General features: G+C 38.6%; 2 protein-coding genes and 1 non-coding gene across 7 annotated transcripts in view; 1 reads left to right on the top strand and 2 right to left on the bottom strand.

Moving 5' to 3' along the window:
• Positions 1 to 422: 422 nt before the first annotated feature.
• LOC114908688 (mitochondrial import inner membrane translocase subunit Tim23) lies at positions 423 to 25504 on the bottom strand. Its single transcript, XM_029245110.1, has 7 exons — positions 25163 to 25504; positions 22529 to 22587; positions 13865 to 13958; positions 13562 to 13646; positions 10994 to 11052; positions 9105 to 9215; positions 423 to 947 (listed from the first exon to the last, which is right to left on the bottom strand). Exons 1-7 carry the CDS (start codon positions 25266 to 25268, stop codon positions 832 to 834), a joined length of 630 nt encoding a protein of 209 aa, XP_029100943.1. The 5' UTR covers positions 25269 to 25504; the 3' UTR covers positions 423 to 831.
• On the bottom strand, positions 11562 to 11765 carry LOC114883510. The gene has a single exon (XR_003790604.1). It is a non-coding gene; the product is annotated as a small nucleolar RNA SNORA74 (small nucleolar RNA).
• PARG (poly(ADP-ribose) glycohydrolase) overlaps positions 25440 to 27083 on the top strand; it is a 120365-nt gene continuing 118721 nt past the window's right edge. For 2 of the 5 annotated variants that reach the window (XR_003797008.1, XM_029245105.1), the window contains exon 1: positions 25489 to 25963. Coding sequence is in view for 2 of the 5 variants with exons in the window: in XM_029245105.1 (XP_029100938.1) it covers positions 25744 to 25963 (220 nt within the window). In the remaining 3 variants the exon portion in view is untranslated. Of the gene's footprint in view, positions 25964 to 27083 lie in introns of all 5 variants that reach the window. The other 3 variants (XM_029245107.1, XM_029245108.1, XM_029245109.1) reach the window with 3 other exon arrangements.

Raw genomic sequence — 27083 nt, 5'->3', positions numbered from 1 at the left:
GTTTAGTATTCATTATGTATATCGTGCAGTGCAATCTTATTTAACTTCATTTCAGAGAAGACAAACTCAGAAATTAAATAACTTGTCCTTATTTTCTTTAGCTTGCTTTCCCAAGGCTTCCTAAAAACTTACAGCTTGTATCTATATCATCTCTTTTTCGAATTATCCCCAGTAAGATGAGTTAACGCGTACAGAATCACGATTGTTGCAGATTGTTCTGGCACAGTACACTAATGGTATAATGGTTAATCTGAAATATCTTGAGGTTGTGTAGTGTCAACTCTATTGGAGAAAAATTTTAACCTAGTTGCTAATGCTGCCAGTAGCTCTTCATTTCAACACAAACATGAAAACATGTTTTAGCCTAGTGGGGCATAAACAAATGCCAAGAGTAACTTCGGAGACACCCACTATGTTTTATGTTGGAGTTATGACTTTGGTTCTGTTTTTACCCTTTATTGGGAATACAGGGCAGTATTACAGTCTTGGATTATTAAATGAATAAATGTGGTGATACAGCATTGACAAGCATGACCTGAATTCTGGGAGTAAGTGGTTTTCCAGTTCAGGGGGTAGGAGAAAAAACAGGTGCAAGATCTTCTTTAAAGGAGAAGAGAGCCACATTACTCAGCCACCAAAGGGTTTTGGCTTCAACTCATTAATGGCTGGAAGGAGTGCCAGTCCTGGTCAACCATCCATGATCTTCATCACAGCAAACTGGAATCTCCTTTTTCAAACTAGTTGCAGGTAAAAGAGTAAATGACTCCAGACTGACTTATAAATTGATCTGGATGACTACTAACGTGTCCTCCGTTCACCAGCTAGTAATCTTCAGAGAGACTGTTGGAGCAAGGAGCCTCTCATGTGCTCCCAGTTATTATATAGCGCGTAGAGGCCCGTAAGGGTTAGTCCTGCCAGACCGCCTCGTGCCACACCTCGAAGACCACCTGCAGAGGAAAAACAAGAAAATAACAGCCTTGTATTGCATACTGTCCTAGCATCACAGGGTTAACTAAGAGTTTCCTAAAGCTGAGACACACTGTTCATGTTTATGCAGATTCCATCCCAAACAGGAGAATAAGCTGTAAAAGTAATAAAAGAAACCAAGACTGAAGTTCAGGAGAGAGAGATTCCCTAAATCAGTTGTTTAATACATAAGCTATACTTTCATATTCACAACGTTTTTTTCCACTTTTAATTTCACAATTTGTATCTAAGATCATCAGCATAATTTCTTGACTTTTCTCAATCTGACTTGATCCTAGAACACTTCTGGACAAGATCTTATGCTTATCATTGAAGTCACAGCCAGATCAGTAATTAATTCCCTGCTAGTCATATAATTTAGAACTTCGGACTTCCCTGGTAGCACAGTGGTTAAGACTCCAAGCTCCCAATACAGGGGGCCCGGGTTCGATCCCTGGTCAAGGTACTAGATCCCACATGCATACTGCAACTAAGAAGCTGGTGAGCCATAACTAAGGAGCAGCCCGCTGGCCGTAACTAAGGAGCCTGCCTGCTGCAATGAAGACCTGGTGCAACCAAATTAATAATAAGAACTTAACTGACACTGTCAACTGATTTAAGGCTGTATGTAAACAGTGACACCCTCTTTGAAAACAGTATTAACAGCCTTTGGACTCTGCACAGGTCCTCTAAATATTAACTCTGAAGACTCAAGACAGAATGGTGGGTGATGGCTATAATCAAGCTTTGAGTTAGATGCTGATGAAGCACCAACTCCCCTGTTGCTTATTCCTACCCTGATGTGTCAGAAAATCTCAACTAATGAGAATGAGGCACTTAACATCATCATACTAGTTGAAAAACATTCAAGGATTAGACTTTGAACTGTTTCTGCTTAACAACAAAAGAATTTTTCATGTGGAAAAAGATTAGGGATAGATATTTCATTTGAAATGCAGAAACAAAAATGTTTCAGTCAGTTATCTGAAAATAGTCCCCAAGTCTAATAAGAGGAATGGGGGTACCCAAAGAAGCTTTTAAGAAATATTTGATGTTCTCTTACAGTTTCACAAATAAGTAGGAATCACAGACTTCAGGTGTAGCCTATATTGTACCTATGGAGTATTTGTTCCAAGTCACATGTTAGGAAGGCAAAGGTCCAGTGGTTATACCTTATTATAGGCCCTTTAGCTACAAGCCAGTAAATTCCGTGAAATTCATGACACTGCTGAGTTAGAATGCTTCAGACCAACCCTTTCTGCAATGAAAGTCTTGCCAGATGGCTTCAGATGATAAAGGGCCACTCCCTCTAGAAGGCTCTCTAGCCTGAAGACTTAAGATAGCTGACCTGCTTAAGCTTCAACTATGAAGTGCCCTAATTATCTCTCTTAAACAGACCCAAACAGAAACTGCAGGCATCATCTGTAAACAGCTGTCAAATATGTGGGAAGGAGGATCAGAAACATAAAAAAATTAATCAAAGTAAATGGGAGATATCTCCTAGAAGTCTACATCATCTCTTTATATCTTGCCACACAGACTACGCATGACAGTTGAATTTGCAACTATATTCAGTGTGGTTGCAAAATTAGAAAAATGATATAGGGGAGGTAATTGAAAGCACAATAATTTCGCAGACACCATTTCCTGGGACCATACATTCAACTTCAAACTAACTCCCCTGGACCTTTGGCTGATTACAGGTCCACAGGACTCTGAAGTCTGTCCACTGGTTTGGAATTGGCTGCAAACTGTTACTTTCAGCTGGCCTTTTGCTTTGAGTGTCCTAGGAACATGGTTTCTACTTGGCCATTTTAGAAGGATCTTCACACTACTCATCTATCAGATAGCAAGCCTCCCTGGATATAGGTACTAGGGGTAATAATGAAATTGGGAACTATAAGGATTTAAGATTTTGGAGACATAAGTGGCACACTGTATCCTTTAAGAAAAACTTATCCCCTAGAAAGCCTTCTACTTTCTGACCAAAATGAAACAAACTTAGTTCAAATCAATTATGTTACTTCTCTGAAGACCAGAAAAAAGTTGTTTCTAGTAAGAAGACACCAAACATACGTAAGTGCTTGATTTACTAATAATCACAGTAACCCTGTTTTAGTTTTAATTCTTTCCATTAATTTCAGGGTTTTCCAGCTGGTCGATCTGTTAAAAGTTTGACAGCCTTGGCTTTAGGCTTTCTGTAATAAAACAACTTTTGCCCAACTAAACACAGGAAGTCGATTAGCAAATAAACTTGCTTTGAACACAGAGTAACCAAATGAGGCCAATGGTTAATCTCTATAAAGCAGAACAAACATGAGACTTGTGTGTCACAGTTTTATCTTCTATCTTTTGGATACTGATACAACTCTTCCAGAAAGGGCAAATATCACCTCTTCTAAACCTGGGAAAATGAGGCCCAGAATATTTAAACGCCTGGTTTATGGGGTATAGAGCTGATCACTGGCAGAGCTAACACACTGAACTGAAAATTATTTTAGCACAAGGGTCAGCACATTTTTCTTGAAACGACCAGAAAGTAAATATTTTAGGCTTTGAGAGTGCAAAGGCTACGTAGGGACTTATATAACCATTAAAAATGTTAACTGTTTAAAAATGTAAAACACATTCAGTGAAGAGACAGGTATCTGGCCAGCAGGAGTCTGTGGCCCTTGCTTTAGACAAACAGCCTTACATACACAGAGATGGCTACAAATTCCATTCAACAAATGTTTGTACTACTTAAATTTTTTTGTTAAAACTATTCTTTAAAACTGTGATAAAATATGCATAAAATTTACCATTATTAAGTGTACAGCTCAGTAGCATTAAGTACATTGGCGTTGGGCTACCATCATCCACCTCCAGAGAACTTTCTTCATCTTACAAAACCAAAACTCTGTGCCCATTAAACAACAATTCCCTCCTCTCCTTCCCAATCTAATGCCTAATTTAATTTTTATTATGTTGATATATCTTTGCTCACTTTAATTTTTATTTTTATCAAAGTAGTCCATATAGATAATTTTAGAAGTCAAGATAGTACCAAAAGATTTTAGTGATGCACAACAGTCTGGGGTCCTCATCGTTCTCACCCTAATTCCCAGTTCCCAAAAGCAACTACTTTAATTCTTCGCTTTTTACCTGCATGTTTCTAAAGAACATCTTTATCTTGCTATTTCTTGATATTTCAATCCTAGATATTGTCTATTGACTTCCTACTAGGAAAACTGTGTCAAGTCTCGTAAAATTGTACAAAATATGCTTATGGCAGAAAGGTTTATATGTTATCTCATTTACAACTCTCTGAAGGCAACAGTCACCCTTGTTTTATAGACAAACTCAAATTCAGACAAGTTACTCTCCTATTTACACATTTATTTAGGGATCCAGTGCTAGTCAAACTCAGTCTGACTCCAAAGCCCAGTTTTTTTCAGCATACCAAATTGCCTCCAGCATAGAGAAAGGAGATTATCAGGGAAATTTCTTGAAAGGGGTACTAACAATTGAGCTGGGCCTTAAGGATGGACTGGATTTCAAATTTATCTGTTTGATCATACGACATGCATGAGAAAGCTGTGGGAGAAAAGGCTGGGAAGATAGGTTAAGAATAGAACATGGAAGGCTAGGGTGAGAAGTTTGAATTAAGATAGAAAGGAAGTGTGTCATCATCACAGGCTCCTGGGTAGGGAGTATTAAAATTAGAACCTTCCTTGAGGAAGATTAAGCTAGAAATAGTAAGTAGGTAAGAGACTGGAGGTAGAAGTCTAATGTCAAAATGGTCAACGGAAAATACTGTTAGAGAAGTTCAGGGCTTGTGATAAGGGCCTCAACTCAGGTGATGGGTGTGGTAAACTTCATAACTGATGGAATGAGGGGACAGAGAAAGAAAGGCAGAAATCAAAGGTGATTAGGCCTGCTTCCTGCTTCTTGTTTTTTCTTTCTTGGTTTTGTAACAGAGTGGAAGCAATAGGTGGGACTTTGAACTGCACTTCTGGGCTTTCCTGGGCTTCCCGTACCACTGCCCCATCCAGTCCTTCCTTGCAATGCCAGCACTTCCATGCAGGACCAAACTCACTAAAATATCCCAGCTGTTTTTGAGCCCCCACGTTACAGTGTCCTTTTAGGACTAGTCTTTCGGTGGCTGTTTTTCTGCAGGTGGTAGGGAGTGTCCCAGACCCCTTTGAGAACCTTATGGAAATTTTAGAGGATTTAGAAACCCTGACTTAACATCTCCTGGTGTAAACTCTGTACTCAGGAGAAGGGTGAAAGTTTAACTCTCTGGAAGTTACAATAAACAATTTAAGGCTTGTAAGTAAATGGAAATGCTCTAGTACTTAGATGGTAAGAATTAAAGTCCAGGTAAGCCAAGTCTTTACACTGGCCTATGAAGTTCTATCATCTATATGATTTGGTCCCTTCCCACTTTTATCACTCCAGATTCTACTACTCTCCCATTGCTTTTTTTTTTTTTGCTGTAAGCGGGCCTCTTACTGTTGTAGCCTCTGCCGTTGCGGAGCACAGGCTCCGGACGCGCAGGCTCAGCGGCCATGGCTCATGGGCCCAGCCACTCCGCAGCATGTGGGATTTTCCCGGACCGGGGCACGAACCCGTGTCCCCTGCATTGGCAGAGGGACTTTCAACCACTGCACCACCAGGGAAGCCCTCCCATTGCCTTTTAACTCCCACTTCAGGGCTTTTGTTCTTGCTGTTACCTAAATTGCCCCCTTCAGACATCCACCTCACGCTCCCTCATCTATCCATCTTTGGTCAGATATCACCTTTTCCTTGAAGGGTGTCTTAAAACACCTTGGTACATACAGTTTTCCATGTATGCCTTTGTGTGCTGTGGGATAAACTGCTGAAAATTAGATGACTTAAGCAAAGGAGCTACATATTTAAAATAGTAATAACTAATGCCAAACTGCTCTTCAAAGTACTTGCTTACCTTTGCCAATAAGCATCGTCTACCATCACTTTTTAAAAGCCAGGTTGTGAAAAATATTACCTTAATGTTTTATTTTGCTTTTCCCTGGTTGCTTGTGAGCAAACTTCAATTGTTTATTGGTCATTTGCCTTTCCTCCTGAAGGGCTTTGTCATATCCTTACTCCACTTTTTACTGGGTTGTTGGTTTTAAGTGATTTGTTGAAATGTTTTATACATTATGGCAGTTAGCTCTTTGGAAGAATGTTGATGCCAGTAACAGAAATAAAGAAGTCATCAAGAGGCTGTTTGTGGCATATGAAGTTTAATTTTGAAGGCCTGGCATTCATTGAGAAGTAGTACATTTTAACAATAACCCTGATAATTGCTTACTTTGAAGAACTGTATTTGTTTGTCTTCTTCTACTTAGCTTGCTTTTATAAGGTGACTTTCTCATGGAAGGCACAGGATTAACAGGTAAGGGATTTTCTGCGAGGGGGAAAGGGGCACCCATATTTTTTGGTTTCTGAGGTCTTGTTTCCTGAACATAAGTGATCAGGTCTCTTCAACATTCCTAAACTTACACATAATAGCAAAACGACAGCTGTTCTCATTCTGGTAAAATACTGGTCATTAGATTTTCACATGGCATAGGAAACCTAATAATGACATTTCACATCCTCTGAAAAATATTTACAGAGTTCATTAAATAAAGCATTAGATCTGAAGTAAAACCACACCATCAGAATTATTCCTTTAGCCTCTTTTTCGTCTGACAACTACCCACCTTCTCATGTTATTTTCCCTCATGGTTTTTCTTTCTACAAAAGTAGCTTCCATACCTAAATTGAATCATATTGCTTTCATTCTAAACCCCTTCCTTTAAAAAAAAAAAAGAAAAAAATTCCTGTTCTAGAAGAGTAAACTGGGGATTGGAAAGATTTTAGGTCAACAGGAATTAACCATTCTCTAAATGTAAACTTCTTTCCTCAATGGTTTATGCTGATTCTACACTAAAGAGTGCCTAAACTCTTTTCCAAATCCTTGAATCTAGAAGTTTTACAAATATTCCTGCCACACAAAACTCATAATTCTGTGCTCTGTCTTAAGTAGAGTGTAAACCAGAAATCAATAAGACACTGATTTGCCTTTTTTAGAGCAATTTTGATGCGCTGAGTTAAATTGTTCAGCCAGGAACTACGAACCAATGTTGGAATTCTGGGTCAGCAGATTATTTACCTCTTCTGCGTTCCCCAATTGCGGTGGAAACTGAAATCTACTTGTCACCAGACATAGAATTAATGAATATTCTTTTTTGCCCTTTCTCTTCTGAGCCAAGAGCCTACTCTTTCATATTTGATGTTGGAGGTGTCCCAGGTGGTGTTATAAATGCTACTCCCGCAAGGAAGTTCTGGACACAGAAAGCTAGGCTCTCCTTTTCTGGATAATACCAAGTATTCAGCCTTTCCCTTTTTATCTTTAAAATACGTGTAATATGTCTTAAATGAGATGGTAATTCAGTACATTTTTATACTCAGGACTGCCCTCAACACAGGAAATGCCGTAATGGCTTACCTTGACCAAGAAAACGGGGATTGGTGGGAACTGAGCTGGAGCTTCAGTGCCATCCACTGGGGTAGCTGCTCCCCAACCTCAGCTCCAGCCATCTGCCACCACACATAAAGTGAGCTTAGTGTCTTCCATTTGTTCAAAAGAAGCTAAAATTTCCAGACTTGTGTGTGAAATCTCCTGTTTTTTAAATTTTAATTTGATTTTTAATAAACATAGTTTGGGCCAACTAAACTCTTGATGGCTGAGTGCCACCCTTGTGGTGCCAATTAGGGTTTTCAATTCCTTTGTCTGATCCCAAAGATTTTCAATGTGGAAGTATTTTTAGGTTTTTAACAAGGTTCTTCTATGCCAAGGTAACACTTTCATGGACATAAAAGGCATTTACTGTCTTACTCTACCTGGGAGCTCTGCTGATGTGCGTAAGCACACGCAGAAAGTATTGGGAGCTCTTAAGAAGAACATTCCCAATGTGATCCATTCTCAAAATTAAAAAAGCCTCTTACTCTCAGTTATATCAGGAAATTTTGGATTTTACAATTCTGTTGAGACTTCTCTCATTTCTTTCCAGTAAAAATGAGGCCAAAATGCTACTTGATATTTGTGATAGAGGAGCTACATAAAAACGAAATTACTCAATCAAGTGTCTAAAAGCATAATAAAGCAATCAAACAAATAAAAGTTTTCAGAGGCTTGAGTATAGAACATATGTAGTTTAGGCAATTTAAAACAGAAATGTGAGAAAAATCTGGGGCTGTCACTAGTTATATGATCTTTTAAGAAAGATCATCTTAATACCGTGCTCATCTATAAAATTGGGGTGTGATGATTATCACTTCACAAAGTTTTAAATGAAACAAGTTATATGAACTGATTATTGCTGAGAGTGTAATCATAACTCAGTGAATGTTCATTTCTTTTCCATCTTAGAGGAGAATTTGATATGTGATCTTCATCCAGTTAATTCTGACTCAACTCTCAAGGTTTTGATTTTTTTTTTTTTCCCAAAACTGAATGGTATTTAGTCCACCCATGTTCATAACAGCATTATGCACAGTAGCCAAAGTGGAAGAAACACAAGTGTCCATTGACAGATGAATGAATAAACAAAACGTGGGACATACGTACAATGGGGTATTATTCAGCCTTAAAAAAGGAAGGAAATTCTAACATATGCTACAACATGGATAAACCTTGAGGACATTATGCTAAATGAAATAAGCCAGTCACAAAAAGAAAAATACTACATGATTCCACTTACGTGAGGTACCTAAAGTAGTCAAATTCAAAGAGATAGAAAGTAGAATGGTGGTTGCCAGGGGCTGTAGAAGGGGGAAATGCAGAGTTGTTGTTTAATGGGTACAGGGTCTCAGTTTTGCAAGATCAAGAAAAGTTCTGGAGATTAGCTGCACAACAATATAAACATACTTAACATTACTGAACTGTACACTTAAATGGTTCGGATGGTCAATTTTATGTTATGTGTATTTTACAAAAAATAAAAACCAAAATCCCAAACCACAAGATGGCAGAGAACATTATACTACAAAAAAAAAGTATAACGTTTCCTTTGAAACTACAGTATTGGATAAAAAGCATACTTCAACTGTATTAAGAGACAGCTTCACTATTTAGTAGTACCTACCTGTACATTTATACAACATGCCTGTCATGGTTCCAGCTGCTACTGTGTTGAGGTCATCTTCTGCACCTCGTGTTTTTTCAATGATGACACCAAATGCACTATAGAGCAAAGCTATAGGGGAAATGGAACTGATCAGTAATAAAAAAGTAAACTGAAAGTCAGTGTGGCAATTATATTTAGATAAATGTATTGTACAGACATTATAAGTATTCACAGACATATAAACAATGATCACTGGAACACTATTTGTAATAAAAAAGGCCTAGCAACAAATAAAATGACCTTCAAGAGGGGACTGATCCAGAAAGAGACTTTCTACATAATGGAATACTATGTACTCACTTAAAACGCAGGAAGAGCTCTACTCACTAATATGTAAAGCAGGCACATGTGTGTATGACTCTGGATATGCAAAGAAAATGTTTGGAGATTCAGAAGAAATTTATTAGCTATTTATGGAAAGTACTACTGGGGAGTCCCAGAAAGAATATCTTTAATTTTCACTTCCATTTTATTCGTAACAGCTGTACTTTGGGTTTAGAAACAAAAGCAAAACACATGCATTTCTATTCTAAGAAAAATATGACTTCCAGAAACGTGAGATCTGGTTCCTGCACATGTAAAAACCCTAACACTAGCACTATTTAGTTTTAACAAGATCTTCCCCCAAACTACCATTCTCTTATGCCTGTAAAGACTGATTAGCCATGAATGCATTAACCCTTCTCCTTACCCTTTCTCAAAATTATAGCCACATTTGACCCCTCAAAATTATACCAAACTCAGCCTTACAACTCCTCTGCTGTGATGTTTTTATACTTCTATAAGGGCTCTTCTTCCCGTTTCAATTTATGTAACTGAAACTAAACTTGAGCAGAACATTGTGACCGGTCACATTACAAGGGAAACATACAGGGTGACTGGCCACCCCAGTCTGCCCAGAATTGAGGGTTTCCTGGAACAGGAAGTGCTACAACTGAGAAGGTCCTAGGGAGACCAGCACGACTGATTACTCTGGGCACACAGGTACAAAGGAGGGTGACTGTGCTTGGTGGAAGGGCACTGGGGTCATGGGCAGCACATGGAAGCAGACATTTACTATTACAGTGTGAAAATGTACTGCTTCCAAAGCCTATGACAAGGCTAGGATCTCACTCTGTTACACAGAGGCTTTTCCTATTTTTTTAACAAGATGCCTACATTTTCTCTTACTTAATCTGCCACAAGTAAAAGATTTTCAGACTTTCAAATAAAGTAAACTTTGGATTAGGGCATAAGTGCCATAAGTAGGCTTATTATAAGTTATGAGTAATCAAAAGAGTCAATCATTCATAAACATTACAGTATGAAAGCATTTGGTCCTAAGTACTACTAAATTATCCCTTCCTTAGAACTGCAAATGTTTTCAATGTCTACAAAGGCCCTATTACAATTCTGGCAATTAAGTCTGGGAAATCTAATTAGGTAAAGAGAATGATGAATGCTCTATTAGGAAAACTTATCAGGATGGCTGGATTAATCTATCATATCTTACTACAGGAACTTGAACCTCTCCTAACAAACAAAACCATTTGCCTTGAACCTAAATTATTTTAATTTCATTTAGTTAAAACATGATTTTATTTGGTGTCTTGCTGAGACAGGAGAGTATGCAATGCTTAAAGCATTTAGAAATGAATGTATTTCACAATGGTATTAGCAGCTGGGATTCTTTTGTTATACCGTTTATGGTCTTCTCCTAAGTAGTATCTATACTACTCACCAGAGTGGATTTAAACAATTTTTAACATCCCAGGACCAGGATTTTAGTTGATCAAACTGTTCATAATACATGTACATTCTTTCTTTGCAGTAATAATAATTTATTAAAAAGTGAGATATCTACTTACCCAGAGAACCTAGAGTATTAGCCCAAAGTGCCCCTTGCCTGGTCACCATATTCAAGATCCTACCAGGGCAGAAAGAGAAAGAATCTGTATTTAGAACCAGTATTCCTTTAGTATTTAGAAAAACCATAATAATAGCAATTTTAAATGTATAAACGCAATACACAAAGTTTTCTTAATTTTAAAACTTAACACCTCCTCAGAATTCAATTAGGATAGCTTTTACTTTATATAAATATAAATGAAGATTAGATTAAAAACTCCAACATTTCTGGGCAACAAGTAAATTCTGATTATTAAATGTGTAAAACTATTAAATATATAACAGGTTTGAATGATATCCGGGAATGTATTTTATAAAGTTTACAGACACTGATCTATGTTAAAAAAAAAAATGACATAACAGACAAACTAGCTTATAATTAAGTTTCTTATGTGTGTGGGGTAGTATGTATACTCAGAATGTTAAGTAGAATCAAAGTGTGGAATATCATGGAATATAAAGCAAACTTAAAGACAAATACTAAAAGGAAAAAGTCATCTAACTAGAATACATGAAGAAAGTGCACTCTGTGTCTGCTCCCAGACTAGAACTAAGCAGCCAAAGTGAATGCTTAGCACACTCTCAAGGAAGCACAGCGCTGCCCTCATCCAGTGCCAGACGTCACCAGAACAGTGACGGAGGCAACTGGAGGAAGAAGACAGAACACTGCTCTCCCAGCAGTGTAACACTGTCACAGGAATGGTTCTGTCCTGACAGCTGACTACTGCTGGAGATCATAGAATTACAACAACAAACAGTAAAAGAACTCATTTAATTAAAGCACTCATTTAAATTAATGCTCAGTAATAACAAAAATCTGTATTACTTTTAAAGGATTATTTAAAAAATTAGTAATGATTACAAATATTATGTTACACATTTAACTAATCTAATTATGGTACATATTTACTAATATATTAAGTTTAGCACTTAATTGTTTTTCATTTATAACAAGCATCTAAAACTATTAATTTTCATTACTGTATTGCTGGTGGCACTGCAAATTGCCAAAGTCCTTTGGAATGTGATCGGGCAACACCACTTAACTGGGCCCTTACCTACTTCCCACTTTAACCATCTCTCAATAGATTAAAGGCAGAAAGTAAGGAAACTTACCCAAGATTCCAGAACAGTAAACAATGAAACTGGGCTTTGAAACTACATAGATTTGTCTGGCTTGAAACCCAATTACCTTTCCATTTTTAAAATGTTGTCTCTCTATTTGAAAGATCAGAATGATTATACTAAAAAATGGTATGTAAGATTTAAAAAATCTGACTTCAGAAATGCAAACCAATTTGACTCTCCCCCAAAATTAGTAACTATGATGGTTTTAAGAAACAAAGGTTATCTTTTCTAAGAGACCTTCCACTTTCAAACTGGTGTTCAGTAATATGATGCTGGGGATTTGTTTCAAAATAATATGGAAGGGAAGAAGGAGGTGGGACATAACTGGTCCTGGTGCTGGCTGGTGGTTGTTGAGCTTGGGTTATAGTTCATAGATGTTCACTGTACTATTTTGTCTACTTTTGTATAGATTCAAAATTATCCACAATACAAAAAGTAAAAAAAAAATTGGAGTAAAGAACGAATATTAAGAATATAAATACAAAAATATTCAAGGATCTGAGCTTGTAAAGCAAGGGCAGTGATCCATACAGTAGTAGGAATATGAAAAACTTGACAGGCCTTCAGGTTTCCCAAGGTCCAATTCTAACACACTGCTGCCATCTGCTGGCTAAGAAACATATAAGGAAAATGGAGTTTAAAGGGTCCTAAAATAAAAACCACAAGCCACTGAAGAACACATACTGTGTGATTCCACTCATATGAAGCATAAAAACATGCAAAACTAAACAATATATTATTTATGGAACAGTAACAGGAACTGGTCATGTTTATTCCTTAATCAGGGTGAACATACATGTTATATACACTTTCTGACCTTAATTGCACTTTCCCTTCTTTGCAAACTTCAGTTTCCTAAGAGAACACTGTCTTACTCCTTTTGGAACCACCTCTAAGTTCTAGGGATTTCATTTACATTTTCTGCACCTTTGCACTTAAGAAAAGGAGAGTGAAGTCAATGAGAAGCTCAAGTCAAATGTCGGCAGAGTTAGCAGTGACTCTTATGTGCTTCTTATTTCTTCACTTATCATGTCCTACGCTTTTGCACACCCCTGAACAATCCAAATAATGTACTAGAAATTCAACAATTTGAAAAGCATGTTATATAGGCCTGCAAAATGGAACAGGTGTAGCTGAGAAGTTAGGTTAGGATAGCACCAGCTGACAGAGGGACACTGACTCAAAAATCACTCCTTCTAAAAGCTTAGACCCAGGACTTAATTCCTAAATTCCTTTTATTTTGAATAAGGGAAAAACAAAACAAAACACCGGAAAGAAAAAAAAAACTGACCAAAAAGTATACCAATACTCTAAACAACCGTAATCTCAAGGTTGTGCTCATCAAGCCAACAAAGTAGAGATTAATATTCAAACTCACTACGTCATTACATGAGACTTACTGTACATTTCTTGGTTTGGACCAGGCCATGTTCTGGGTTTCCTTCAGTCCTAGCCGTAGACCATTCATTGCCCCAAACGCAGCCCCTGGCAAATCATAGTAACAATTTATTCAAATAATCAGCTATATATTAAAGAACAACTATACTTCTGATTCTTTTTCATTTTTATTTAATAATAAGAAAAATGTAAATAATGATTTTCAAAAAAACAACCCTGAAGGTGGTATTTTAATTGCCTTTGCTTTTAAGCACCTCTGACTACTTGGATTGAGGATACTTAAAAAAACATATATAAATACCAACCTGTCATACAACATCCTCCAATGGTAAAGAAGGCCAGTTCAAATCTGCCCCGGGTTTTATTAGCTCCAGTTGGTAAAATAAACTCATCTGTATCCTACAGGGATAACAATGAAAACCAAGTTGAGCTCCCCTTAAGACACAGTACTTGGCAAAGTGTTTAATTTTTCAAAGGAGTTTTTCACATAATGTAAATCTGTATATTAACTAAAACTCAACTATACTTAGTCAAACAAAAGTAAAACTTTCTGCAACAAAAGGAACATGTAAATCAAAATTAAATGAAATATACAACATATATAGTTATACTCATTAGTTCTTAGGAGAGATTCTTGCCCAGAACTTTGCATCTTAATGTAAGTTTGATAGATTATAGGAAATTTGCCTTCATGATAAATTTGAAAGTTTAGGAGGGCCATCTCTAGAGAAAGGTAAACTGAAAGCTATGAGAGATAACAGAATACCAGTCTGGAAGGAGAAAATAACTTTTACTCTGTAGCTACTATTTATCCAGCACCATTTTACTATATGTAAGACCAATGATCATAAAAAATGAGCAGAAACTATAAAAGTACAACAGTTTGGATCACTTACGCAAGGGCAAAAATCACCTCCTTAACTAGTTGTTTGCGGGGGATATATTCCTTTGATAATCTTAGAAAGCTTACTAGATCCACCTTCTAGTAAATGCATACACAAAATTTGGTATGAACCCCCTGAAGGTCAGCCAAGAATCCCAGGTTGAGAAGTGCTACTGTAAGAGCACAATAGGATTGATTTCGCAGTACAATCCACTTTTTTATGATGAACAAATACATTTTTGCCAAGCTTTCCATATAAAAATGATTAAAATGAGCCCCTGAAGGATAGCACACACCCTTAGCAAAAAACACTAACAAGTAAACATCCCTTTGGCAAATACTGACCTTTGGTAAATGCATTCCTGATTAGGAAAACTGTACCTCTGCACTGATTTTTGACTTCTGGCTTGTGCACACGTTCTTACCAAAAACTGTACAATAAACAAGCCCACGTACTCTCATCACACAGAAATGGTCTGTTGGGCAATGAGAAGCAAACTCTAAAAAATTCAGTGTCTAAATATATTTATTATACATAGATATGTAAATTCTGGGTGTTTCCTGACTCTTCAATTAATGACTTAGTTTCAAATTGTGCTTCCTGTTTGAGGTTTTTAGGAATGGTATATTTAATATGATGAGGTAAATAATTATCCTTCAATCCAGAAATGGATCACTAACTACACATAGGAAATATAAAAAAAGATGGTCATGATTAACATTAGTAAGTACTGATACAAGTGCATGTCATCACCGACTCATTCTTCAGCTAGTGAGTCAACCTTGCATTCCTGAGATATCCAACAACTACTCTTTGAAGCCTGATGTTGTAAACTGAGCTTTAAAAAAAACCTACTATTTGCAACTTTATCTGTGTTGAATCAGCAACTTCTCCAAACTGAAAAAACAAAACCCACAAAAACAACCAACCAAAACCCGAGGCTAATATAAACCTTAAAATGTATAACCCCCTAATTTCAAATGTTTGTATTCATGAGACCACTCTTATTTTCATAGGCTTTTGAATAATAATAATCTGATCTAATTAAATAAACTCAGGTGGTATTTTTTTCCCCAAATGTAGATTTGGTTCAAGATTTCAGTAAAAAGATTCCCACTTTACACTTTCATTTACACTTAACTTAGTATTAATGACCTCTTATAACTTTGTAACTACTCACTCCAATATTTTTTATTGGGGTGCTTTTAAAATTAATTACTTGTTGCTTTTATGTATTTTTTTAAAATTTTATTTATTTATTGGCTGCACTGGGTCTTCGTTGCTGCGTGCAGGCTTTCTCTAGTTGTTGTGAGTGGGGTCTACTCTTCATTGCAGTGCGCGGGCTTCTCACTGCGGTGGCTTCTCTTGTTGCGGAGCACAGGCTCTAGGCGCATGGGCTTCAGTAGTTGTGGCTCGGAGGCACTGGAGTGCAGGTTCAGAGCAGTGGCGCATGGACTTGGTTGCACCGTGGCAGGTGGGATCTTCCTGGACCAGGGCTTGAACCCATACCCCCTGCATTGGCAGGCGGATTCTCAACCACTGCACCACCAGGGAAGCCCTACTTGTTGCTTTTAGATATAAATCTTTAATTTGTGCTCTGATCACTGCTCCTGATCACAGAAGTGCGTACAAAGAAGCAGGCAGCCATTGTTGTTGTACCCTCTCCACCCCCACTTATTTCAGGGGCTTTAAAGAAGAGCTGGGAGCTGGTCTCCTTGCTGCTTCCCCGTTCGTGAACTAGACATTAAAGACTAGAACATTCAAAAGCAATTGCATAAAAAGGAAAAATTAGAAAGTGACAACACACACCCAGGAAAAAGTTTACGCTCAGAAAAGAACTGAGAAGAGCTTAAGTTTACAGTTCAGGCTGGTCCTTGGCACATAGGCAGACTGTAATAATTGTAATAATAATAAAAACCAATAACCAAATAAAAGCAAACCTTGGGGAAGGGGGGAGAATCTGATTTCCAGAGTTAACCACATTATTAGAGTCAAACGTCCAGTTTTCAATAACAAAAAATCACAAGGCGTACAAAGAAATAGGAAAGCATGGTCCATTCAAAGGAAAAAAAATAAATCAACAGAAATGTCCCTAAAAAAGACCTGATAATAGGTCTACTAGGCAAAGACTTTAAAGTGTCATAAAGATGCTCAAAGAACTAAAGGAGATGTGGAGAAAGTCAAAACAATGTATGAACAAAATGGAAACAAAGAAATAGAAAACGTAGAAAGAAACCAAAAAGAAATTCTGAAGCTGAAAGAACAATAGCTGGAAAATTCATTAAAGGGATTCAAAGGCAGATTCGAACGGGCAGAAGAATCACCGAACTTGAATACAGAATAGAAATTATTCAGTCTTAGGAAATGGAGAAAAAATGATTGAACAGAAGTGAACAGAGCCTAAGGGATCTGTGGGATACCACAAAGCAGACTAACATACAGACCATGAGTTATAGAAGGAGAGAAAGAGAATGTTTGAAGAAACAATGGCTGAAAACTTCCCAAATTTGATAAAAGAGATGCATATGAACATTCAAGAAGCTCAATAAACACCAAGTAACATACATTCAAAGACACCCATACTGAGACATGTTAAAATCAAACTTTCGAAAGCTAAAGACAAAGAGAGAATCTTGAAAGCAGCAAGAGAGAAGCAACTTATCACATACAAGGATCCTCAGTAAGATTAACAGCCGATTTCTCAAGAGAAACTTTGGAGGCCACTAGACAGTGCGCTGATATATTTAAAGTGCTAAAAGAAAAAGCTGTCCACCAAGAACCCCATATTCAGCAAAACTGTTCTTCAAAGTGAAGGAGGTATTAAGAAATTCCCAGATAAACAAAAGCTGAGAGAGTTCATGACCACTAGACCTGCCCTGCAAGATATGATCAAGGGACTCCTACAAAGTAAAATGAAAGGACACTAGACAGTAACTCAAAGTCTTATGAAGGGATAAAGATATTAATAAAGGCAAATACATGGACAATTTTAAAAGTATTACTGTAACTTACGCTTTTGACTCCACCTTTGTTTTCTACATAAAGTTTAAAGCATTTAAAAGAATTATTAGATTATGTTTTTGACCACATGATGTATAAAGATATAATTTTGTGACATCAGCAATTGAGAGGGGCAGGGACAGCTGGTAAAGGAGCAGCACTTTTGTATGTTACTGAAGTTAAACTGGTATAAATTCAAATTAGTGTTATAACTTTAGAATACATTTTAAAAAAAGGTTATAAGAAAGGAATTTAAACAATTTCCTACAAAAAAATCAAATAAACACAAAAGAAGAGATTAATGCAGGAAGGGAGGGACGAAAAAGCTAAAAGCTTATAGAAAATGAATAGCAAAATGCCAGAAATCTCTCCTTATCAGTCAACACTTTAAATATAAATGGATTCAACTCTCTAGGCCAAAAGACAGATATTAGCACAATGGACTAAAAAACATGATCCATTTATATGCTGTGTACAACAGATTCACTTTACAGCCAAAGACACAAAAAGACTGAAAGTGAAAGTACGGAAAAAGATATTCCACACAAATAATAACCAAAAAAGAGCAGGGTGGCTATACTAACATCAGAAAATACAGACTTTACAGCAAAAAAGGTTACAAGAGACAAAGAAGGACATTATATCAATAAAAGCATCAACATAGCAAGAAAATATAACAATTATAAACATTTACTTACCTAGTAACAGACCATCAAAATATATTAGGCAAAAGTGATGGAATTAAAGGGAAGAATAGAAAGTTCTACAGTAACAGTTGGTGATTTCAAAATTCCACTCTCAATAATGAATAGTAACTGTTATAACCAGACAGAAAATAAGGAAATAGAGGAGTTAACACATTAAGTCAACTAGATCTAACAGACATATGCAAAACACTGTACCCAACAATGTACACATTTTTCTCAAGTGCACATAAGTCATTTTTTAGGATAGACCATATGTTAGGCCACAAGTTAAGTCTCAATAGATTTTTAAAAGACACCATATGCAGCACCTTTTCCAACCACAATGGGATGAGTTAGAAATCAGTAACAGAAGTAAAACTGGAAAATTCACAAATTCGTGGAAATTAAAAAAAACACCTCCTTAAACAATCCATGGATCAAGGAAGAAATCACAAGGGAAATTAGAAAATACTTAAGAGATGAGCAAAAAAGAAACACAACATACCAAAACTTGTGAAACTCAGTGAAAGTGGTGCTAAGGGGGACATTTATAGCTATAAATGCCCACATTAAAAAATAAGAAAGATCTCAAATCAAAAATCTAACTTTACAACTTAAGGAACTAGAAAAAGAAGAAACTAAACCCAAAGCTAGCAGAAGAAAGGACATATTAAAGATTCGAGCAGGGATAAATGAAATAAATTACTAGAATCAGAAATGAAAGTGAGGACATCAGTACTGATTCTACAGAATTAAAAAGGATTATAAGAAAATGTTATTAACAACTGTATGCCAACAAACTGGATGCCCTTGATGAAATGTACAAATTCCTAGAAACACAAAACTCAGCAAGAAACAGAAAATCAGAAGAGACCCATACAGTAAGGAGACGGAATCACTTATAAAAAAACTCACAACAAAGAAAAAGCCCAAAAGCCCTGGATCTGATGGCTTCACTGGTACATTTTACCAAACATTTAAAGAACTAACACCGGGCTCCCCTCCTGGCGCAGTGGTTGAGAGTCCGCCTGCCGATGCAGGGGTCACGGGTTCGTGACCCGGTCTGGGAAGATCCCACATGCCTCGGAGTGGCTGGGCCCATGAGCCATGGCCACTGAGCCTGAAAGAACTAACACCAATCTGGGGGTTCCCTGGTGGCCTAGTGCTTAGGATTCTGGGCATTCACTGCTGTGGCCCGGTTCAATCCCTAGTCAGGGAACTGAGATCCCAAAAGCTGTGTAGCAGCGCAGCCAAAAAAAAAAAAAAAAAAAGGACTAACACCAATTCTTCTCAAACTTTTCCAAAAAACTGAAGTGCAGGGAATACTTGGAACACTTCATAACTCTTTGTATGAGGCCAGCATTATCATACTGAAGCCAGACAAAGACACTACAAGAAAAGAAAACTACAGACCAATACCCCTTATGATCACTGATGCAAAATCTTCAACAAAATTCTAGGAAACCAAATCCCACAGCATATTAAAAGGGTCATACATCATGACCAAGTGGGATTTATTCCTGGGATGCAGGATGTTCCAACAAATGAAAACTGATCAATGTAATAGATCATATTAACAGAATGAAGGGAAAAAACCCCACATGATCACCCCAATTGATGCAGAAATAGTATGACAAAATCCAACATACTTTCATTGATAAAAAACACTCAACAAACTAGGAACAGAAGGAAACTACCTCAACATAATAAAAACCATATATGAAAAATCCACAGCAAATACCATACCCAAAGATGAAAGACTGAAAGCTTTTCCTCTAAGATCAAGAACAAGGCAAAGGATGCCCGTTTTTTTTTTTGCCACTTCTATTCAACACAGTATTAGACATTCTAGTTGGAGCAATTAGGCAAGAAATAAAAGGCATCCAAACTAGAAAGAAGTAAAATTTTCTTTTTTCACAGATAATCTTATATGTAGAAAATCCTAAAGACTGTACCAAAAAAACCCTGTTACAACTAATAAGTGAATTCAGCAGAGTAGCAGGATACAAAGTCAACACAAAAAATCAGATGCACGTCTACAAACTAACAACGAACAATCTGAAAAGGAAATGATGAAAACAATTCCACTTACAATAGAATCAAAAAGAATAAAATACTTAGGAATTAATTTAACCAGGGAGGTAGAAGTCTTTTACAAGAAAACTACAAAACTTGCTGGAAGTAACTTAAAAAGACATAAAGAAATGAAAACATATCCCATATTCATGGATCAGAGACTTAATACTGTTATGATGTCAGTATTACCCAAAACAATCTACAGATTCAATACAATTCCTATCAAAATAGGAATTGACATTTTTGCAGAAATAGAAGAACCCATCTCAAAATTCATATGGAATTTCAACAAACCCCAAATAGCCAAAACAATCTTGAAAAAGAATAATTCTGGAGGACTCACACTTACGAATTTCAAAATTTACCAAAGCTACAATAATCAAAACACTGTGGTACTGGCATGTAGACCAATGAAATGGAAGAGAGAGCCCAGAAATAAACCCTTGTACATATGGTCAAACGATTTCTGGCAAGAATGCCAAGACCATTCCAAGGGGAAAAGACAGTCTTTTCAGCAAACAGTACTGTGAAAACTGGATATACACATGAAAAAGAGTGAAGCTGGACCTTTACCTAACACCATATACAAAAATTAACTCAAAATGGATCAAAGACCTAAACGTAAGACGTAAAACTATAAAACTCTTAGAAGAAAACACAGGGGAAAAGCTTTGTGACAATGGATTTGGCAATGATTTCTTGGATATGACACCAAAGGCAAAGGCAACAAAAGAAAAAATACAAATACTGGCCTTCATGAAAACTTAAAACTTTTGTGCACCAAAAGACAACATCAACAGAGTAAAAAGGCAACCCACAGAATGGGAGAAAATAACTGCAAATCATGTATCTGATAAGGGGTTAATAATTAGAATCTATAGAGAACTCCTAAAATTCAACAACAAAAAACCAAATGAACTGATTCAAAACTGGACAAAGGACTTGAATAGACATTTTTCCAAAGAAAATACACAAATGGCCAAGAAGCACATGAAAAGTTGCTCAACATGGCTAATCACTAGGGAAATGCGAATCAAAACTATAATGAGTTGCCACTGCACACTCATTAGAATAGCTATTACCAAAAAACCCCAGATAATAACAAGTGTTGGTGAGAATGTGAAGAAACTGGAACCCTTGTGCACTGTTGGTGAGAATGTAAAATAGTACAGCTGCCATGGAAAACAGTATGGCAGTTCTTCAAAAAATTAAAAATACAATTACCATATGATCCAGCAATTCTACTTTTGGATATATAATCAAAATAATTGAAATGAGAGTCTGGAAGAGATATTTATACACCAAAGTTCATAGCAGCACTATTCACGATAGCTAAAACATGGAAGCAATCCAAGTGTCCATTGGACAGATGAATGGATAAGCAAAATGGAATATTATTCAATGGAATATTATCCAGCTTTAAAAAGGAAGGACATTCTGACACACACTACAATACAGGTGAGCCTTGATGACATTATGCTAAATGAACTAAACCAGTCACAGAAAAATAAATACTGTATGACTCCAGTTATTTGAGGTACTTAAGAGTATTCAAAAATCAGACAGAAAGCAGAAGGGTTGCCAGGAGCTGGGGGGAGGGTGGAGAAAGGAGTTATTGCTTAATGGGTGTAGAGTTTCAGTTTTACAAGATGAAAAGCATGGAGCTGGTAGGTGGTGATGCTACAATATTAGGAATGCATTAAATACCACTGAACTGTACAGTTAAAGATAGTATATTTTGTTAGTGTATTTTATCACAACTTTAAAAAATGGAAAAAACCCACCAAACCCCAAAATCCTTTCATCAACTGGTATCAGGGGGCTTCCCTGGTGGCGCAGCGGTTGAGAATCTGCCTGCCAATGCAGGGGACACAGGTTCGAACCCTGGTCTGGAAATATCCCACGTGCCGCGGAGCAACTGGGCCCGTGAGCCACAATTACTGAGCCTGCGCGTCTGGAGCCTGTGCTCCGCAACAAGAGAGGCCGCGATAGTGAGAGGCCCGCACACCGCGATGAAGAGTGGCCCCCGCTTGCCACAACTAGAGAAAGCCCTCGCACAGAAACGAAGACCCAACACAGCCATAAATAAATAATAAATAAAAATTAAAAATTGCAAAAAAAAGAAAACTAGTATCAGGAAGAGATGCAAGCTAAATCCCCAGAGTCTGTGAGGGAAAAAAGGGTGAATGAAGACCAGAGACTTGGTGCCTCCAGATGCACATATCACGGATCAAGTCAACATAGGTACTTGGGGTTATTTTTTTAAATGGTAAGATAAAGGACCAAATTAGTAAAATCATAAAAGGACTAGTCTTAATCTTACCTGCACGAGATACCGTGGATCCACATTTAAATAAGGAGACAGAGGGTTCATACCAGTTACTAGAGAGAAAACAAAGCATTATATTGCAATAAAATTTTAAAAAGTTATTTCATTTAGCATTAATTTTGCTCTTGTTTTGTGTGTTTTGCAATTTTGATGCACAGGCTCAATGAATGTGTATTTCTCTACCACTTTCTTGGTCTTATCCTTCCTGTCTGGCAGTTTAGGGGTTGCCTCTTCCTGGTGCCCTCAATCTTGCACTGGTGTCTCAGGATCTCATATCAACAAGATATTGGCAGTGACGTGGATCAAATAATCAAAGTAGCAGGAAGCATAGCCCAGATCAATAAAAAGCTAATTTCTTTCTACTTTACTACAAAAATGCTTGACAACTATACAGAATGCAAAATAAAATTGACCAGAGACCAATCAATTTTATGAGAAAAACATCGTTTGGGTTATGTGTTGTGTATAAATAGTCTAAGGCAATTCCTTCAGATATTAGTGTTGACGGTTGTTGACAGATTTGATTTACAGGGTAGAGAATTCTTAGGTCATCACCAGAAGGAAGGGGTCAGGGCAAAAGAAATGGGCACTCTCATAGGGCCAGACTTGAATTCTACTACCTTTGAAGATAGAAAAATCTATCAAGGAAAATCAACTTTCTCACATTTTAAATTTAATCTTTGGATCCTTTATCTCAGCTGATTGTTCACAAACCTATCCATTACCCAGGACTCTGGTCTTCATCAATTCAAAGTCCTATTAATTCTATATCCAATATCTATCCTGAATTGTGTTACTTACCATCTTTATTGCTACCACCCTAGGCCAACGACTAAATCTCACGTAGACTGTAGTAACTAACTCCTACCTAACCGGACTCCTTACTTGCTCTAGTCCCTCCAATTCACTTTCTAAATGGCAATTAAAGTGATTTTCTTTTAAGAAAAGGAAATCAGCCTTAACGGCTTCCATTTACACCTGTAACCAAATCCAAACTCCTTACAAAAGGCTTACACAACACTACCTTAGCTGCCATTCCTTGCCCCTCTAATCTCATTATTATCTCCCACCAAACCAACTCCAAACCAATAGCTCTGTAGATACAATGACCTAACAGCTGATCCTCAAACACTTGCCTCCCCCCAGGCATTTATACTGTCTTCGGGTCACAGCTCAAAGGGCAACACCCCTGAGTTGCTTTCCCTGGACCATTCTAAAATGGCTTCGGCTCCCATCACCATCTCAGGATCCTTTTATTGCCTTTACACACTTATCACTAACTGAAATATTTTTTACTCATGTTACTTGGCTCACTTCAACAGGATGTAAGCTCCGTGAAAACAGCACTCATCTTTTAAAATGTAAATACTGTAGTCCTGCACCCAGAAAAGTCCACCTCAAGTACTCAGTGAATGGTGTTCACCCCTTGATCTCTTAATTTACCTTCAAATCTTAATTAATGTAACAATGCTTCTTCACATTAAGGCAGTGCCCTTTGTGCTCCAAAACTCAAAGGTCCCGAGACTAATATACAAACTACATACAATTATATCCTATAACTTATTACATACAAGCTATGTTCTAGATTCAGTTTTTTTAAAACTAAATTTATCTATTATTTATTTTTGGACGCACTGGGTCTTCGTTGCTGCGCGCAAGCTTTCTCTAGTTGTGAAAAGGGGGGCTACTCTTTGTTGTGATGTGCGGGCTTCTCATCGCGGTGGCTTCTCTTGTTGCGGAGCATGGGCTCGCAGGCTTCAGTACTTGTGGCAGACGGATTCTCAACCACTGCCGACCAGGGAAGTCCTAGATGCAGTTCTGACACAGGTGACACTAGGAACTTTAAAGGGCGTTTTTGTTTTTGAGCATAAGAGACCTAAAGAAATAGTACAATGATTCTCAAGAGAAATCAGTTTTATGAAGCGCTTATCCTTCACCAACTTCCCACTATCTTTAACTCCAAGTTCTGTTCATCCAGTTGAATACCACAGTTAGAAAGTTCCAAAGATCTGGAATACATATTCACACTACTTAGGAGAGGGCACAGGCAGGGTATTCGTGCTTCGGCACCCTAGATCTTGAATAATTTCCTTTCCTAAAATTCTTACCGGCTTCTTTCTTCATGCCTATAATAGTTCTCTTCCAAGTTCCTCCAGTTGTCTCGAGACGTATTTCTTTCTCTCCTGTATGCATTAGTATTGAGTGTCTTACCTTGACGGCTACTTCGTGGTTTAGAATGTGACTTTGTGCTAAAAAGTTATGTATGGGCTCGATACGTGGAATGCATTTACTTGCAAAACTGGGCGCTCTTCTGCACTTAGGGCCAAGCACACAGCCCAACACACAAGGAATTTGTGGGAGGAACGCTAAGACACGAAGCTTGAATATAAAAGGAAGAGGACATGCAACATCTCCTGGGTCTGGGTCAAACACAGAGAGCTTCTCGGAGTCCATGGCTCCAAACACTCATTCAGTGCTAAAAGAGCGGCCGCGCAGACACACTAACCCCACCACTGCTACTGAAGCTTGTGACCGCCAGCAAAAAAAAAAGGGAACAGGTCACATCGCATGTGTAGCGTGGCCGCAAGAACTAGTCAGAAATGCTCGCAAGCTAGGCCCGATACTTACGCGGGACTCCGGCCAAATCCGCGTGCGAGTAGCCTGCTCCACCGGCTCCGAAAAAGCCGGCCAACCCCCCTGTGGTTTTGTTGCCGCTTCCGCCGCCGCCCTCCATGGTGTCGCAGCAAACTGCCCGTCTACTTCTCCCCGCCGTCTCAGGCAGAGATCGCGCGCTCGGCCGTTTTTCCTCTGTAATAGTGGGGAGACCCGCGTTACCACCACCTCCTTCACAGGTTGACCTTCCGGGCGCCGGCGCCCGCTGAACCTCGCACTTCCGCTTTGCGACAGCGTACGTCCCGGAAGCCGGAAGCGCCTGACGGCAGCTTTCCGGTGGTGGGAAAGTGAACGAAGCTAGAATCAAAGCGGCGCATCTTGAGGAAGGTGGGGTGCCTGTGGAAGAGGGAAGGCAGGCGACTGGATAGGGTCTGGCTCGGGAGGCCGGCAGAGCAGCAGCTGCAGAAGCAGGCAGCGGCAGAGAGGGCATGGTGTCGGGAGGCGCCGAGAAGGAGGCGCAGTCCGTCCCTCCCAGGGTTAGTGAATGAGGCTCTCCGCCCGGGCTAGCCCGGGGACTGTGCGCTGCGGGTCCCAGCATGAGTGCGGGCCCCGGCTGTGAGCCCTGCACCAAGCGACCCCGGTGGGGCGCCGCTGCAACTTCTCCGCCGGCCGCCTCGGACGCCCGGAGCTTCCCCGGCAGGCAGAGGCGCGTCCTCGATCCCAAGGACGCTCCGGTGCAGTTCAGGGTCCCGCCGTCCTCGTCAGGCTGCGTCCCGGGGCGGGCGGGATCGCACAGAGGCAGCGCCACCTCGCTTGGTACGTGGGGAAATAAAGCTCTTTGTCCTTCGCCTCGGCCCAAACCTCTTCTTGGTCTCTGAGGAGCCAGGGACTCCAGCACCGCCCCCCCCCCGCCCCTTTTCTGGTCTTGTGTGCACCACTCTGAACTCTGAGGTCCCCTTGCTGAGGGGACCAAGGCTACTAGTTGGAGAATGGGGCCGGATTTTTCCCGTGGCGATTGGTGGTGTGAGAAACCCTGATGAGTAGTCACTCACAGGGAGGGAAGCGGTAGGATACTCCACTTGTTTGCTTTCTTCGGGTTTGACTGAGAAATTGCCTTAGTCGTTAAGGAGGTTTAATTGTGTATGTGACGCTTCAGCCTCTAGATGGAAAGGAAGCTGCAAAGAAAATCACAGCTTATCTCAATTTACATTCTAAGTCCCTGGGTGCAGAGCTATTATTCTTAGCTTGCATTATGCTTGTTTCTGGTGTACAGTGTTGAACAAAAGTAACTTGGTCTCTGTCTTCAGACCCTAAAATCTATCAGGAGAGATAGACAATTAGGGAAGTTAACATAATAAAGGGTAATGGGTGTTCCAATTCTTGAAGGAACAGAGCATTATGGCAGAAGGTCAGGTGTACCTAATCCAGTTTGTGGGCTCAAAGATAATCTCCCAGCCAGAAGATAAGAACCTTATTCCGAGGAATGAAGAGTGATGAGTTGGCTAGATGAAGAGAAGTTAATGAAGTGATCTCAAAGTGCAGCTGATTCATATTGTCATCAGGGGAGCGTAGTGAGAGATGAGGTTGCAGAGAGGTAGGCGAAGATCAGATCATACTGGGCAGTGCTAAGGGTTTTGAACTTTATTTCTAAGGGCAATGTGAAACTATTAAAGGGTTTCAGTAGGGGAGTGACTTGATTGGATATATATTTTTTAAATATATGTATATTTATTTAAAAATACATATTTTAAAGGTCCTTGTGGCTGGTGTGTGGAAAATGAAGAATAGATCGAAAGGGAGCAGAAGTGTAGGCCCAAGATAGTTACGGAGTTAGTCTAGATGGGAGATAATGATGATTAATAGTTGGTTGCAGGCAGTAGGTAGGAGAGGGGAAAAGTGGATGGATTTGGGAGGGAATGGGTTATGTGGGTTTGTA

Source organism: Monodon monoceros, unplaced genomic scaffold (genome assembly GCF_005190385.1).
Source record: "Monodon monoceros isolate NGI ecotype Baffin Bay Population unplaced genomic scaffold, NGI_Narwhal_1 Super_Scaffold_4, whole genome shotgun sequence".
In the NCBI taxonomy this organism is placed as follows: domain Eukaryota; kingdom Metazoa; phylum Chordata; class Mammalia; order Artiodactyla; family Monodontidae; genus Monodon; species Monodon monoceros.
The sequence above is the reverse complement of the archived record's forward strand: the minus strand, read 5'-3'. Positions and strand labels throughout refer to the sequence as shown.

Coding starts and splice junctions, on each gene's coding strand:
- LOC114908688 (XM_029245110.1), bottom strand. CDS start 25,268: ATGGAGGGCGGCGGCGGAAGCGGCAACAAAACCACAGGGGGGTTGGCC. Junction 11,053..13,561: donor TCCAAACCAAGAAATGTACA/GTAAGTCTCATG, acceptor CTGCCCTGGTAG/GATCTTGAATATGGTGACCA. Junction 948..9,104: donor CATGTTGTATAAATGTACAG/GTAGGTACTACT, acceptor TTTCCTCTGCAG/GTGGTCTTCGAGGTGTGGCA.